Source organism: Oryza sativa, chromosome 9, assembly GCF_034140825.1.
Source record: "Oryza sativa Japonica Group chromosome 9, ASM3414082v1".
NCBI classification, from domain to species: Eukaryota; Viridiplantae; Streptophyta; class Magnoliopsida; order Poales; family Poaceae; genus Oryza; species Oryza sativa.
Genome location: NC_089043.1, coordinates 21,095,914 through 21,110,734, shown reverse-complemented (window position 1 = coordinate 21,110,734; position 14,821 = coordinate 21,095,914). Strand labels below are relative to the sequence as shown.

Sequence of the window (14,821 nt, the reverse complement as noted above, 5' to 3'; positions counted from 1 at the left end):
GACAAGGTGAGGGACCTCTTTTGTACTTTTTCCTTTTACTTACGAGCTGTCGAGCTGCCTATAATTACGTGGGCCTAAACGAGACTTGGGCTCACGTGAGGCCCATAAGTGGGTGGGCCGGAATGGGACTGCGATTCGTGTGCGAGCCATATTCAGGTGGACCGAAAAGGTAGGCCGGGTTGTCGGACGACAGTACGACACTCACGTAATTTCTTCTTCTTCTACTCGGTTTCTCTTACTCTTGTGAAGAAAAGGGAAAAAAAATCCCAATCTCGATTGCTATTCGCGCAACGCAACCACGCGAGGGACCCTCCTCCGTCGCTCAGCCAAGCCACCCTCGCCGGCGGGATCCACTTCCGCCGGCGCCGAAGTACAGCCGGTGAGTTCTCTGAAACCAGTGAAGTTTTTCTGTATGGCTCTCGCTGATAATTTTGGGTCAGTTTCATCTCTGCATCAACATGGTTATATTTTCTGAATTTGTTGGTAGCTTTAAGGTTAGGTTTCGCTGCAGATCTTGCCCGAAAGAGAGAAAAAGTTTATTTTTTGTGAAAGAAAACCGCCGCCACCTGACAAGTTCGAACCGAATTTAGTTTCTCATCACTTTACTAGCCCGAGTAGAATTTTAAGTTCAGGTGTACATAATCCGATTTGCACAGAGAATTCTCCTGTTATATATGTTGCTGCAGTCTGCAGAGGCAGACCCCCATAACTAAACTAATAACCAATCATCTTGACGCTCTCATCTCCTGCAGTTTCAGGGATTCTTGTCATGGAGATGATGAAAAGATGCTCAGACATTCAGGTATCATCTACTCGGCCGCGAAAGGCGATGCGCATTGCTATCAACTCCTGGTCGACGATCTTGCTCCGTTACATCCCTGAAGATGTGCTGTTCAAAATCCTCTCATGGCTGCCATCCAAATCTCTCATCCGATTCAGGTCGGTGTGCAAGGCTTGGCACGCCACGATATCCAGCTCCCGTTTCGTCAATGCTCATCTCGAGTGCTCCAAGCAGAGGCCATCACTGCTCGTGATCCCTGGCTCTTTCGAGATGAAGAAGAACGGTGAGAATATTGCCTTCCTGATGAGCCTGTATAAATACCAGGATCCTAATATAATGCATCTGCAGGATTTTCCTCGAGGTATCCGTAAATGGATTCGACCGGTGCACTGCGATGGTTTGCTCCTCATTTCTACCAGGAAGCACAAGATGATGATCTGCAATCCATCGACAAGAGAGATTGTTTCCCTGCCAGAAGGGAGCCATAGCCTATGTGGCGGCATGGGGCTCGGATTTGGGTTTGATCCTCACAGCAACAAGTACAAGGTGGCTAGAGCTTTCTACCAAAGGGATTATCCGACAACAAGACAGGTCTGCAAGTTTGAAGTGCTTACTCTGGGCACTGATGCATGGAGGCAAACTGAAGATCCACCATACCCAATTGACAGGTTAACTCCAGTTCATGTGAAAGGAGCCATCTACTGGAAGGTTTGTCGTACGCCGCTTTGCCCGTATCCACCCAAAACATTTCTCAGATTCTGTTTGACTGATGAGAAGTTCAGTCTGTTTCCATGTCCTCCATGCAGTGCAAAGCCTTACTGTTTCACAGAAGTAGAGGGTGAATTGTGTTGTGCTTGTTTTTACAGTTGGACACTGGAACTGGAGATTTGGACCTGTAGTGTTGGGCAAAACCCTGAATGGACTCTATGCTGTACTGTACAGATTACACCTGATCTTGTTATGAATCACTTTGTAGAAATACCTCCTTTGGTTGTTTTCCATAGAAGAAAGCTGCTGCTGGCATCCAACAAGGTCTACCGGTATGACATCGAAACATGTAAACTGGAGAAAATAGCTTCAACATTTGAAGACTTCACGTGCTGAAAATAGCTTCAACACCCGAGGAATGGTGTGTACCAAACATTTTTGAAGAAGGCAGTGATGGATCTTCACCTGTTTAATTATGCTGATAGTCTAGTTGCGGTTAGTAAATTTTGAGAAGCTACTTCTTTGTGTAACAATTAGTTTGCATCTATAAATCTAGTTAATTATACTGAATAGGATCTACGCTACTATTTAAGAATTAAGCGTAACGGTTAATTTGGCATTCCAGTCATAAATCTCAGGTTTGCAGAAATGGAGGCTCATTCTGCAATCTGCAGCAGCACCAGCAGCAGCTCTCGTCACAGCCCTTCTTGCTGTTGCTACACTTATGAGCTGCAACTTTAAAGGTGCAGACAGTTAGATATACTGTGTTGTCTTGATACATAGTAAGTGATTTTTTTCTCTGAAGATGTACTCTAATTTGCAATGTTGTTCTGATTACGAAGATGACATTCTGTACACACAAAAGGCTGGCATGGAAGAAGTTCAATGATGTGATGCGCAGAGCTGGGATTCGATCCTTATCAACTCTTAGTTCTTTTCATTAATTAAACTGCATTTATGTGTGCTCCTTTTCCTTCCTTGGATCAGAAATATTTGACCGTTAGGGCAAGGTTTAATCAAACATTTAAAACTTTGACCATTAATTTTATATTAGAAATAAATTTATAAAAGCTAATAAGCTTATGATATTATAATAGTAATTTCAAGACATATACCATTTTTCTTGTTTTTAAACTAAAGCATTTGAGAAACTGTTGGTGATAAAAAAAAGTTTGACCAAATCTTAGTAGTGTCACAAAAAATTGACCGGAGGGAATACTTGCACTGACACTATCCTAATTTGCCTGCAGAAATGTTTGCTACAAACAATCTGGCCGGCGCTGTCGGATCAACTGTATTCAGAGTTATCTGAATTTATAATTGCGGCTTCGATATATTAACTTTTGTTTTCTTTCTTTGGTACATGCACAGATGTGATGGTTTGTGGTTAACTGCAAGTATTATTTGCGAAATTGGCACTTCTGACTGAAAACTTAAGCCGTCCTTGCAGACTCAGCAGATGGAGAAGTTATAAGAGCAGACCTTGCATTGCCTACCTGGAGCAATGATGCTCAAGTAGGAGGTGGTCGTCGTGATTCCTAGTGCATTTTGAAGCTTTCATGGCTTGTATATAAAATTGGGGCGCTTACTGCAACAAAAAGGAGAACCCTTTTCATTTCAGGGTAAGTATATATGGTTCAGAAGAAGGCAAGTTCAACCATAGAAAACTGTCATGCTACATCAATCTCTCTTTGTCAACTTGCTCAAAATAAATGTACAACCTACAACTTGTGCAAATATACAATTCATCAATGTTTGATGATCGAACCTTCCAAACAAGTAACGTGCGATTCTGCAAATATATATAACTCCGGTGTATAACTTGGATAGCAAAACCGTACATGACAAGATCAAAACACATTCTTGGATCTTGTGTGAGACTATTAGTAGAGTCCCAGCAGGGGTCTTCTGTAGGATTCAATCTACACCTTAAATTGATATTATCCTTTGTTCTGATTATCATACCAGTATAAACTTCTCAATCTAAATTTAAATATTTTAGTTTTTCAATGATGACCATGCTTTGATATCAAGATTATTTTACTTCTTGTTTTATCTTAGAGAAATACTTCCTTCGTCCCTAAAAGACAGTAGTTGTAGCAAGTAAAAGACATATTATGTAGGAGGTTAAAAGAATATTATGTCCTTCATTTATCGATGAGAAAACGAGGAGAATGAGGGAATGCTACTAGCTCAATGATTAAAATGAGAAGGAAAAAAGATGAAGGGAGTACTATTGGTTCAATTGTTAAAATGAGAAGAAAAGGATGAAGTAGTATTAAAGGACATTTAGTGGACCTGCTCTAAAGAAATGAAAAAAAAGGCTAAACTATACGCTTTTAGGAATGGAAGGAGTACTAGTAAATAGTGAGATAATTCAAGAGTTACCGTTAGAAATTACTGTTCATTCTACCTCCTCCATTCAAAAATGCGTATTAGCTTTCAAAAAACTTCTTTTACTATTCATTCTGCTTCCTCCATTCAAAATGTGTATTAGCTTACAAAAAATTTCTTTTACCGTTCATTCTACTTCCTCCAATCAAATATATGTATTTGCTTTCAAAATGCTTCTTTGTCTAATTTAGAAGGGAGTTCCACTACCAACATGTGTAATTAACTCAATTGTTAGAATAGCTTCCATTGAGTATTTGCACCTATTGTTTACTTTGTTTTCTAGTTTGAAAACCATTTGTTTTCTCAAAACACGGGAATGGCTAGGATTGGCCTTTTCTAAGTTATAGGTTTATTTGAATTTGGAAGTTACCACTCATGTTTCCATACCAAGGCTCAATACAGTCAAGTTTGTAGTGTCTACCGAGTTCGCCATCCACTGACTATCAACTTAACCTTTTTAGCACTGTGGCCATGTCCTACATGGTGACCAAGTACGAGGACCATTGTATGATCTTGAAGCTTAATGCCAAGCACATCGTGAGTTACACGTTGGCACACGAGGTTCATTTCATGGAGAACAACATATCACGATGCTCATCTATTGGTTTGGCGGCCCAAACTGAGAGATGTACTTCACTCTACTAGTTTGGTGGCCCAAACTCAGAGACGTACTTCACCTTCACCCAGTATAGTCAAGGAGAGGAAGAACTGCCGGTGTAGCGGCTGACATATAATGTCATCGATCTCCATCATGAGGTGGTCGCTAAACCCGCTGCTTTTTATAAATTATGTTTATAACTAGAAAAAGTGCTTGTGCGTTACAACGTGGTGAAGTCTCACATGTACCGGTGTGCTGCGTTCGCCATCTACTCACGAGCCTAGCTAGTTGGAGGGGTCGAAATCGCCGCCGATCAGGGTACGTACATGTGTTTCCATCTGTTCTACGAACATGGAGTTGGGTACGTAAACAGAAGATGCGAAATGCACGTACGGTGAGGCTGGGGGTTGGTGTTGGTAATGTAGATTAGATGGGCCTAGAGGGCTTCAGAACACCATCAACGATCAACAGCCGTGATTAATCGATTTACTTAATGAATAGTCAGATCTTTCTGATTAACGTGATAATTCCTAGAAAGTGCTTCTAGCCGGATTAGTATAGGTATAGATCCTAATGAAAGCAAACATCCGTTTCGCCTGAATAAAAAATCACGTAGCATGTGAATGATGACGACAGATGAAAATTTTTTCGGAAGTCTTACGTATTTTTAATTAGGTATAGATATTGTAATAATAACTTATTAATTAAACACTTGATAGGTTCGAATGCAAATTATATTAAGATCATAGGGAAATCTATGGAGTTGTAAAAGGTTTAAGCGAAATAGTTGCTTCAGTGAGGCAAAAGGGGGCCATGGCCCCCCTCTAGAGGTCCTTTAATTTTGCTACTTTAGTATTAACCAAATATCAAAATAGCACATACTAATTTTTTACATTGGTCCCCTCAAAGCTATAGATCAAGCCTCTCAATTTAAGATTCAAGCCATATATCCTAGGATGTCATGCCTACAGCAAAAAAAAACAATGCTAATAAATTCCTGCACCATTCCCTATTTTTATCATGTTTGTGTATTTTCCAAGGTTATACATAAAAAGCTCATACATTGTCCATGCCACCAAACTACAAATCTGCTTTTTATCTTAACCACATAAGTATGAATTATATAGTAGACAAATCTGCTTTTTGAAGAAGAACTTTGTAACTAGCTACCCAATCAAAACCAATTAAACTATAGACAATCAGTCCATGCATATCAATCTGAAGGGAGATGTGTGAGATCTTAATAAGAACATATGCAACTAGAATATCATTTTTTTAAAAAAAAATTCGATCGAAGCAAGGGGGTGTAATATTTTATCGCTTAAATTTTTCAGTAATGAACATTCATCTACGCAATAGCATAGGGTAGAGTTGAGTACATTCCAACAACCTTTTCTTGGTAGAACATTATACACTTAGTGTTTATAATTGGGGCACTGATTGACATTCTACATTTCATAAAAAAATTATAGCTACATACATTCAACCCAAAGAATTGGGCAGATCGTGTCACTTGTTTATGAAAACGATAGATGAACTAAAATTAATATCAACTTCTCATATTCGGCAACACTTAAATTAGTGAAATCTCAGTTGGAATTGTTAGTTGAATAACATTCATTTTCTGGCCTAGATTAAAGAAAATGGTGATGAAGATAAGTGCAACAACTATCGACAGTCCTGAAGAAGATTTTAGAGCAAGGTCTTCTTATTTTTCAAGGGGCAGAGCTTCACGTAGATTTAGTTGGGCCTTCCGCTCGACAAAATTTCTTAAGCTCATAAGATAAAACAATTATGAGGCTGTATTCTAAACTCCCCTTTCCCAAATTATATCTCCTCATTTTCCATGCACATGACTGCTAAACGGTGTGTGTTTTGCAAAAAGAAATTCTGTAGGAAAGTTGCTTTAAAAATTATATTAATCCATTTTTAAAGTTTGTTTTAGCTAATACTTAATTAATCATGCGCTAATCCGTCGCTTCGTTTTGCGTGCCAGGGGTGAAGGTTCCCAACCCTCACTCATGAACCCAGGAGTGATTTTCATATTTTTCCGTTAAGAAAAAAACAATTATTTAGGGGCATTTTTTTGTAAGGTGGGAGCATGTTTTTATAATATATTTATTTGGTGTTGAAAATATCGTTATACTTTTCCACATACTTGATCAAAATTGAAGTGTTTGACTTAGGACGAAATGAAACACCTTATATTTTGAAACAGACCGAATAGTGCACTTATGCAACTATTGGGTGAAATCTATTTTCAAAATTAATTAATGATCATTCCCCTATCACTTTTATTACATTTTGAAGCTTTTGTGATGTCGACGAGCTGTACCCGTCTACTGTATTTATATAGTATGTGAGACATCGGTACTAAGGTATACGCGAGATTGCAGTAAAGTAAGTGGGAGACATGGATTTTTATACATATTCGGACCCCCCTACTAACAAGTAATAGCTCTACTCCTGTTGGCCGAAGCCAGTGTTGCTATTATATAATCAATCTCCCACAAATACAATGGGGAGGAGACCTAATCTAGTCTATGTCAGTGTAGCGGCATAAGGCTCAAATAGGTGGTCTACGGGTATCTATTGTCAACTTCCTCGAACAGGCCAGAACATCAGCGAGATTGGAGGTTGCAATAAATCCCTCTTGTTGACTTTTGCGGTGCTCATTCGATTGTATTGGCCTCGTCTGGGTTCGTCTTAGCGTTTGTTGATGTATCTTTGCTTGTCCCCTCTCTCCTGGGAGTCATGTATTTATACCCTCTGATGCCCCTTATCCAAGTAGAACTACGAAGGCAGGTATGGATATTGTCAGGGTTATGGATACCACATACCTAATAGTAGTTGACTAAATCTCGGCAAGACCCACCACATACCATGTCTTATACGAAAACAACCTTCGGATATAGGAGGAGTTCCGCATAAGGAAGGATGACCAGAGTTCTACATGGAAACGACTAGGACTACTCGGATTGTATCCATACTGGTTTCCCTAGTTCTACTTGGACAAGGAGACACCTATGGGTATAGATACAAGGTCCCCTAGGAAGAGAAGGGACACACCCACCATAGAAGACACGAAACAATAGATCAAGACAGAAGATCAACATACAAGCCAATATACGCCAAGACAAGACGCCAGATATCGACTTCAGAGATAGGCATGGCTAGTCCCCTACGGTGCCTATGGCTACCGTCAGGAGAGATATAGCGCTGTCTCTGACCTCGCTGGGCACGGATTCGAGGAGGAAGGCTGCCATGTTGTCGACTACAAGTCAGCACTTCAGACCGCCAAGTCTACAACAGATAGATAGTCTACCCCAAATATTGTACTGGTGTAATTATGGTGAATAAGAGCAACGACCGGCTTCGGCCAACAGGATGTAGGGCTATTACCTGACAATTCAGGGGCCCGAACCTTTATAAAAATCATCGTCTCCATCTCTTTTACTACAATCTCGCATATATTCTAGTATCAAAGATCCCCATACTATGCAAATACCGGAATCGCGACATCAAACGTCGACGTCGACAGATACGATCCCGAGTAGACCTTTTAGGGACTGAATCTGAATAGGACTTTGTTTATCTTTTCTTATCTAAGACTTTTTCTATACATAAGAGGATTTATTCTGTATAGGACTTGATATTATGGTGGGCCCCACCAAGTTTAGTACACATGTATTGGGTATCCCATATATAGAACACTGACACATGATTTATATATACTCCCTCCATCAACAAATATAAGGGAATATGTATTTCTTTTAGAGATCAAAGACAAAAATAAAAGATTATGATGCACCTCACTGGATGAAGAGTGGTTGGGGATGGAAGGGTGTTGGCGCTAAGATGTGATGAAAATTGAATGAGTGATGATCGATGGTACAAGTAGAACTCCAAAGTCCCTTAGAGCATCTTCAGCAATTCTCCAATATCCTCCCCATCCCAAAATACTGCCACTGCTGAGAATTTGTGTGCTCTACCAGTCCCCCAATAACCCCCCCACAAATTTCCAATAATTATTGGCAATAACCAGTAATCCACCCTAGTTCTCCTAAAATAGAGGGGTGAAGGATATCCCTAAATAATCCACCCCCAATCCCAATTACCATGCGAGGTGTCCGATTCCATGCTCATCCCGAGCTCTACCACCTTGCCACTGCCCCTCACACCAACACTCGAAGGAGCTCCGCTACGCTACCCCGCCATCACCGCCACGATGGAGCCGTCGTGTGCCCACAACATTTCCCCAACATCGTCATGGTTGCAAGGCCTGCTCTAGCATTGGAGAGTCGACTCTGCCGCGTTTCCACCGCAGAGCTCCGTTTGCTTTGAGTACGTGCATGCATGTGTTTTCCTCCCGCCTGGAGTAGCTCTGCCGCCACCATCCTAGCTTCGCCGATTGGAGGAGCTTTGTCGGTCGGCCCACCACCACCACCTCACCACCATCGTCCCAATGTCTACTAGATCTGGCCGTGAAGGAGAGATAGAAAAGAGTGATAGATCATATGGTATTGGGTCACTAACAAATGAGGCCATATGTCTGGTGGTATATTGGGGATGGGGTATTGTGGAAGTGCAAAAGCAACTTCCGCCAATAATCCTGAAGTAATATTAAGGAGGCTCTGGGGATGGACTATTAGGAGACTACTGAATATGTTCTTACATTAGTTAATAAATGGTGAGATGTAAATCTCTTATATTTATGGATGAAGCGAGTCAAATACTAGCGAGTAAGAGTGAGCGAGAGGGAGGGGGCAACACATTTCGGAAGTATGAGTGGCTGGGCATGATCAAGTTGAACCATAGAGAACTGCCATCCTGCATCTGCATCAATCTCTCTCAGACTTTCTCAAGTTACTCAAAACAAATGACTACTTGCAACTTTTGCAAATATACAATTCAGTGTTTGACGATCGAACCTTGCAGAACAAGTAGCAACAGGCTACATAACAAGACCGAAATTCGTTCTCAGATCTTTGTGTGCACTAATGGAGTTGACGACGATCTCGCCAGTGTTCCTGATCTCACTTCTTGGCGTTCCATTGCTGTACCTGCTATGGAGCAAGGCAAGCAAGTCCCCCTCCGGCGCGCCTGCTGCACCGCCGCCTCCGCCGGGCCCGACGCCGTTCCCGGTCATCGGCAACATCCCCGACCTCCTCCGTGGCGGCGAGCTGCACCGCGCGCTCACCGGCTTAGCGGCGTCGTACGGCCCCGTCATGTCGCTGAGGCTCGGCATGGCGAGCACCGTCGTGCTCTCGTCCCCGGACGTGGCGCACGAGGCGCTCCACAAGAAGGACGGCGCCATCTCCTCCCGGTGGGTGCCGGACAACGCCAACGTGCTCGGCCACCAGGACGTCTCCATGGCGTGGCTGCCGAGCTCCAGCCCGCTGTGGAAGCACATGCGCACCTTGGCGAGCACCCTGCTGTTCACCTCCCGGCGTCTCGGCGCCAGCCGCGGCATCCGGGAGCGCAAGGCCCGGGAGCTCGTCGACTACCTCGGCGCGCGCTCGGGGCGCCCCGTCCGCGTCGGCCTCGCCGTGTTCGGCTCCGTGCTCAACTTCATGTCCAACGTCTTCTTCTCCGAGGACGTCGTCGAGCTGGGGTCGGAGACCGGGCAGGAGTTCCAGCAGCTCATCGCCGACTCCGTGGCGGAGACGGCCAAGCCCAACATCTCCGACTTCTTCCCATTCCTCAGCGCGCTCGACCTCAGCCGTCGCCGCCGCGCGGCGGCCAAGAACCTCAAGAAGTTCTACGATTTCTTCGACGATGTCATTGACCGGCGGCTGAGCAGCGGCGAGAAACCCGGCGACCTGCTCGACTCGCTTCTGGAGCTCCACGCCAAGTCACAGCTCGAGCGCCCACTGATTCGAGCTCTCATGACGGTATCTCATATTCTTTAATTAGGCCCCGTTTAGTACCCAAAAGTTTTTTCCAAAAATATCATATCGAATTTTTAAATACATGCATGGAGCATTAAATATAGATTAAAAGAAAAAAAAATATACAGTTAGAGGAAAATCGCGAGACGAATCTTTTGAGCTTAATTAGTCTATGATTAGCTATAAGTGCTACAATAATCAATATATGCTAATGATGGATTAATTAGTCTCAAAAGATTTGTCTCGCGGTTTTCCAGGTGAGTTATGAAATTAGTTTTTTCATTTTTGTCCAAAAACTCCATCCGACATCTGATCAAACATATGATATGATACTTAAAAATTTTCATTTCGCGGCCCTTAGTTAAAATAATTTGACTCGATGTGAGAATTAAAAATGCTCATGATTAGACTTGATGTGAATAATTTAATCAGGATTTGTTCATCGCTGGGAGCCACACGACGACGACCACGGTGGAGTGGGCGATGGCCGAGCTGCTCCGCAACCCGAGCAAGATGGCGAAGGCGCGCGCCGAGCTCGGGGAGGCGTTCGGGCGCGGCGCCGTCGAGGAAGGCGAGCTCGCGAGGCTCCCCTACCTCAACGCCGTGATCAAGGAGACGCTGCGGCTGCACCCGCCGGCGCCGCTGCTGCTGCCGCACCGGGTGTCGTCGGACTCGGAGCCGGCCGGCGGCGTGACGCTCGGCGGCTACTCGGTGCCCAGCGGCGCCCGCGTGCTGATCAACGCGTGGGCGATCGGGAGGGACCCCGCGGCGTGGTCGCCGGAGCCGGATGCGTTCTCGCCGGAGAGGTTCTTGGGCAGGGAGGCGGACTACTGGGGGAGGACGCTCGAGTTCATCCCGTTCGGGTCCGGCCGGAGGGCGTGCCCCGGGATACCGCTGGCCGTGGCGGTGGTGCCCATGGTGGTGGCGGCGATGGTGCACTCGCTGGAGTGGAGGCTGCCGGAGGGGATGGCGCCTGGCGACGTCGACGTCGGCGACCGGTTCGGCGCCGTGCTTGAGCTCGCTACCCCTCTTTGGGCCGTGCCGGTTAAGGTTTAGGAAGGCCCAAGGCCTACAAAATTTGATGGGCCTGAATACCGGCCCATCTATATGAGTGGGCTGGGATTTAGGCCCATCCGAACAAGGCCGTTAGGGTATTTCATTTCTGTTCATCTATCGTGTTTATATTTGTTAGTTTCCTTTGTTAGTCGATCGTTTATGTCTGTTCGGTATTTTAGGATGGATAATGATATCAACCAAGGTGTAAAATGTTCATGTAAACGAGCCGGCCTGCCAGCCCACTGCCCACAACCCATGAGCCCAACTCCTCTCGAACTGAAAATCATTGGTTGTTGACTACTACTAATAAACAAATGAGTACCAAGATTTGTGCATATCTGCAAGGTGCTTGTACACTCGATACCAATTTATCCACTAATCACGGAGAGATCATGGTGGGTTGCATTATACTAAGAGACGAGATGTGTATGTTTCATCTTAAAAGATAACAGAATGATCAGGTTTTCACATTGGTCATATATCACAAACTCAGCCTCTCAAATGGTGCTTTGTGCACTAGACACTCATCCCATAATTAACTAACAAACACCATCCAAATCTCCTAATCTTTTATTCACCTCAAAGTGGTTTATCCTGTAGGGTCGCACTCCTATTTATCCACTTACCCTCTATACACAATTTACTGTCTCTTTCTGACTTCTGATTCCTGAAACGGCCTGAATATTTTTGCACCACTGATTGAGACATCAAAGCAGCCGCCCTTCCATTTGTCTACTGCAACTGGCATCATCACCGAATCTGATCGGCGAAGGCGTCAGAGATTGCTCGCAAACGCGCAAATCTGGGAACGAACACCACATTCAGGGCGGCGATCGAGCTCATATTATATTGTGATCTCTGAATTTTTGCTACGAGGAGTCAAACAAAGTTGTTGCATTGGACGGCGTCAGCAGATGAGGGCCAATCCGTTCGATCATTCGGCCATCATATCCAATCACAAGCACACAACTAGGAAACACACTGATGGGCAGTTGGAGAGAAACAATATTCTTGAGCTTTTTTTTTTCTTTAGAACAATATTCTTGAGCTGAAAGGTCAAAAGCTAGCCTTCATGAAAGATGAAGAAGCACTAGATTGGAGTAGTTTTAAACTCAAAGCATGCATGCCATCTGCATCAGATATTGTATAGTTTAGGATAGCATGGATCTCGAGGATTATATGTTAGTGGGGGAAAAAAACTTTGTTTATTATTTGTGTGAAATGTGGCAAATTATTCGCGTAATTTGGTGCAAAGAGTTTATGAAAATGGCGTAATTGTAGTTCTAGAATACCAATCATGTTACTACTATTTGTTAGGACAAGGAAACAAAATCCAGTAAATGGATAAAAAAAAAGGAACGACAAGGAAACTCATTTGTTTGGTGTACGTTTACATTCTTCCATGTGCAAAGATATAGTGTGTGTGCTCGTACTTATGCTACTTAGATAAGGGCAGGGGCGAAGCCATGATTTGAGATTAGGGGTGTCGGGAGATATGGGTCCGGGGGTATGCGAAGTGTGGGGAATCTACCTTCCCATCCTGCCGTGTGTCCCTACAGCCCGGTCCTACCCCCGCAGTCCGTGAACCGCAGGAGCGGCCGGGGGGGTCAGGGCCTCGGGGTGCCACGTCATGCCCCTCGGGCCCTTGCGCCGCTTTGTCCCGAGGCCCTCGCCCAGCCGCCATTTGGCGGGGGAGCGAGCGAGGAGGGGGCCCAGGCTGAGCCTCCTTTAATGTGCGCAACGCCCCAACTGCCCCCTGTCGCATTTAATGCAGTGAGACAGACGTGCGGCGTGCTAAGCTGATGCGCCATAATCAAGAATGACCGGTCTGTAACCGGTCTGACGCCGGTCACATCTGATTGGACCGACAACCGTGCTCCCACGTCGCGTCTGCTTCCGGCGGAGTGGAGGTAGGTATGACCTGTCCCATCGGAGGGTCATTCGGACGGCGGCCACCACAAGTCTTCACCCATTAATGAGGGAATGACAGGGCTATCCCCCGTGTCATGCGAGGGACGGCGCTGGGCCCCACTCAAGGACAAGCTGTTGCTTAGCTTCCAGGCGAAGGCACGGGTCGAGTTCCGGTCAAGATAGGGTGGGTCCCCACCCGAAAGAAGAGTAGGTAGAGACGGTGCATGTGGTATCCCCTTGAGATATAAAAGGAGGACCTTACCCACCGAGAAGGGGGACGAGACTCAGTAGGCCTGAACTCTAGGAGAAGAAGAGCGAGAGTGCTCTCCAGACTTTAGGATCTCTCGTAACACTCCACCATAATCCCAAACACAAGAGTAGGGTATTACGCTTCTCAGCGGCCCGAACCTGTATAATTCGATTGTGTGCGAGCTAGCTAGGGGCCTTAGGGACGGATACGTGGTTTCTAGAGGCGAGTTTCTTCCCCCGGCCGAACTCACGAAAGGGGGGTCTCACGATCTCCCGCTATAGAGGGCCATCCCTCGACAAGGGGGTGTAAGGTGAAGATAAACTATAAGACCGAATAACTAATATTGATAGCAAAGGAGGTCAAATAGTCACCATCAATAACAAGCAATGTATAAAGTAGTCCTTTAAGAAAAACTTGAATTTTAGCTCTTTAATAATATCATTGAAAGTTTAAAACTAGTCTTTATTGCTAAATTCTTTTAATGTAAACTATTGAATAATCTCACAAATAAGTATCATCTATTTTACTTTGAAAAAGATGAGAAATCACAAACTAATTTTGTAGATCATGTTTCTTGCTAATATTTTTAGACTTGCTAACTAACTAAATTGATAATACTTTCAAGCTACACAAAACAAACTAGATAAATACTTACCCTAGCTAACCTTAATATAGAGTAAAAACATGGGGGTGTAGTGTTTGTAGTGTTTGGATAGGGGGGTGTTGGCACCCTTTGGCACCCCCCTAGCTGCACCACTGGATAAGGGCAGTCCCAGTACAAGATACTACCGACAGTGTATATATTCTTCATGACACCTAGAAACTAGTATAAGGTCCAACTTTTCCCATATATATACTGGTACAATATGCAAATTTAATACCACTACTCTTAAGCAAGATATTATGTAGAAACTAAGTCTTATACAAGATCTAAAAGATATAAAAGAACTTCCAGTTGAAAACTTACCTACTTGTCCAATATTCATAAGCTGTAGGATTTAAGCACAAATGGATGGAGTGCATGAACCTATATATAACTTCATCACCACACCTTCGGTTCTTCTCCGATGCACTGTCTTTTGGATCCTTAGGGCTAGGGGGAAAAACTGCGTCATGTAAAAAAATATAGTTTATATTATGAAGATAATAACTTATGATTTAGTAAGGCTGGTTGGGTAACGGATATATAAAATGCAACCGGGTGAAAATGGTACGATAATTTCTGATCAGTA

At 44.1% G+C, this 14,821-nt stretch overlaps 2 protein-coding genes across 2 annotated transcripts; both read left to right on the top strand.

Moving 5' to 3' along the window:
• The first annotated feature begins 256 nt into the window (after nucleotides 1-256).
• On the top strand, nucleotides 257-2,051 carry LOC107278055 (putative F-box protein At3g23260). Its single transcript, XM_015755862.3, has 2 exons — nucleotides 257-379; nucleotides 753-2,051. The coding sequence occupies exon 2, from the start codon at nucleotides 770-772 to the stop codon at nucleotides 1,883-1,885; it is 1,116 nt and encodes a 371-aa protein (XP_015611348.1). The 5' UTR covers nucleotides 257-379; nucleotides 753-769; the 3' UTR covers nucleotides 1,886-2,051.
• Nucleotides 2,052-9,477: 7,426 nt separating this feature from the next.
• Nucleotides 9,478-11,763, top strand: LOC4347208 (cytochrome P450 76M5-like). Its single transcript, XM_015755562.3, has 2 exons — nucleotides 9,478-10,375; nucleotides 10,805-11,763. Exons 1-2 carry the CDS (start codon nucleotides 9,482-9,484, stop codon nucleotides 11,426-11,428), a joined length of 1,518 nt encoding a protein of 505 aa, XP_015611048.1. The 5' UTR covers nucleotides 9,478-9,481; the 3' UTR covers nucleotides 11,429-11,763.
• The last annotated feature ends 3,058 nt before the right edge of the window (nucleotides 11,764-14,821 follow it).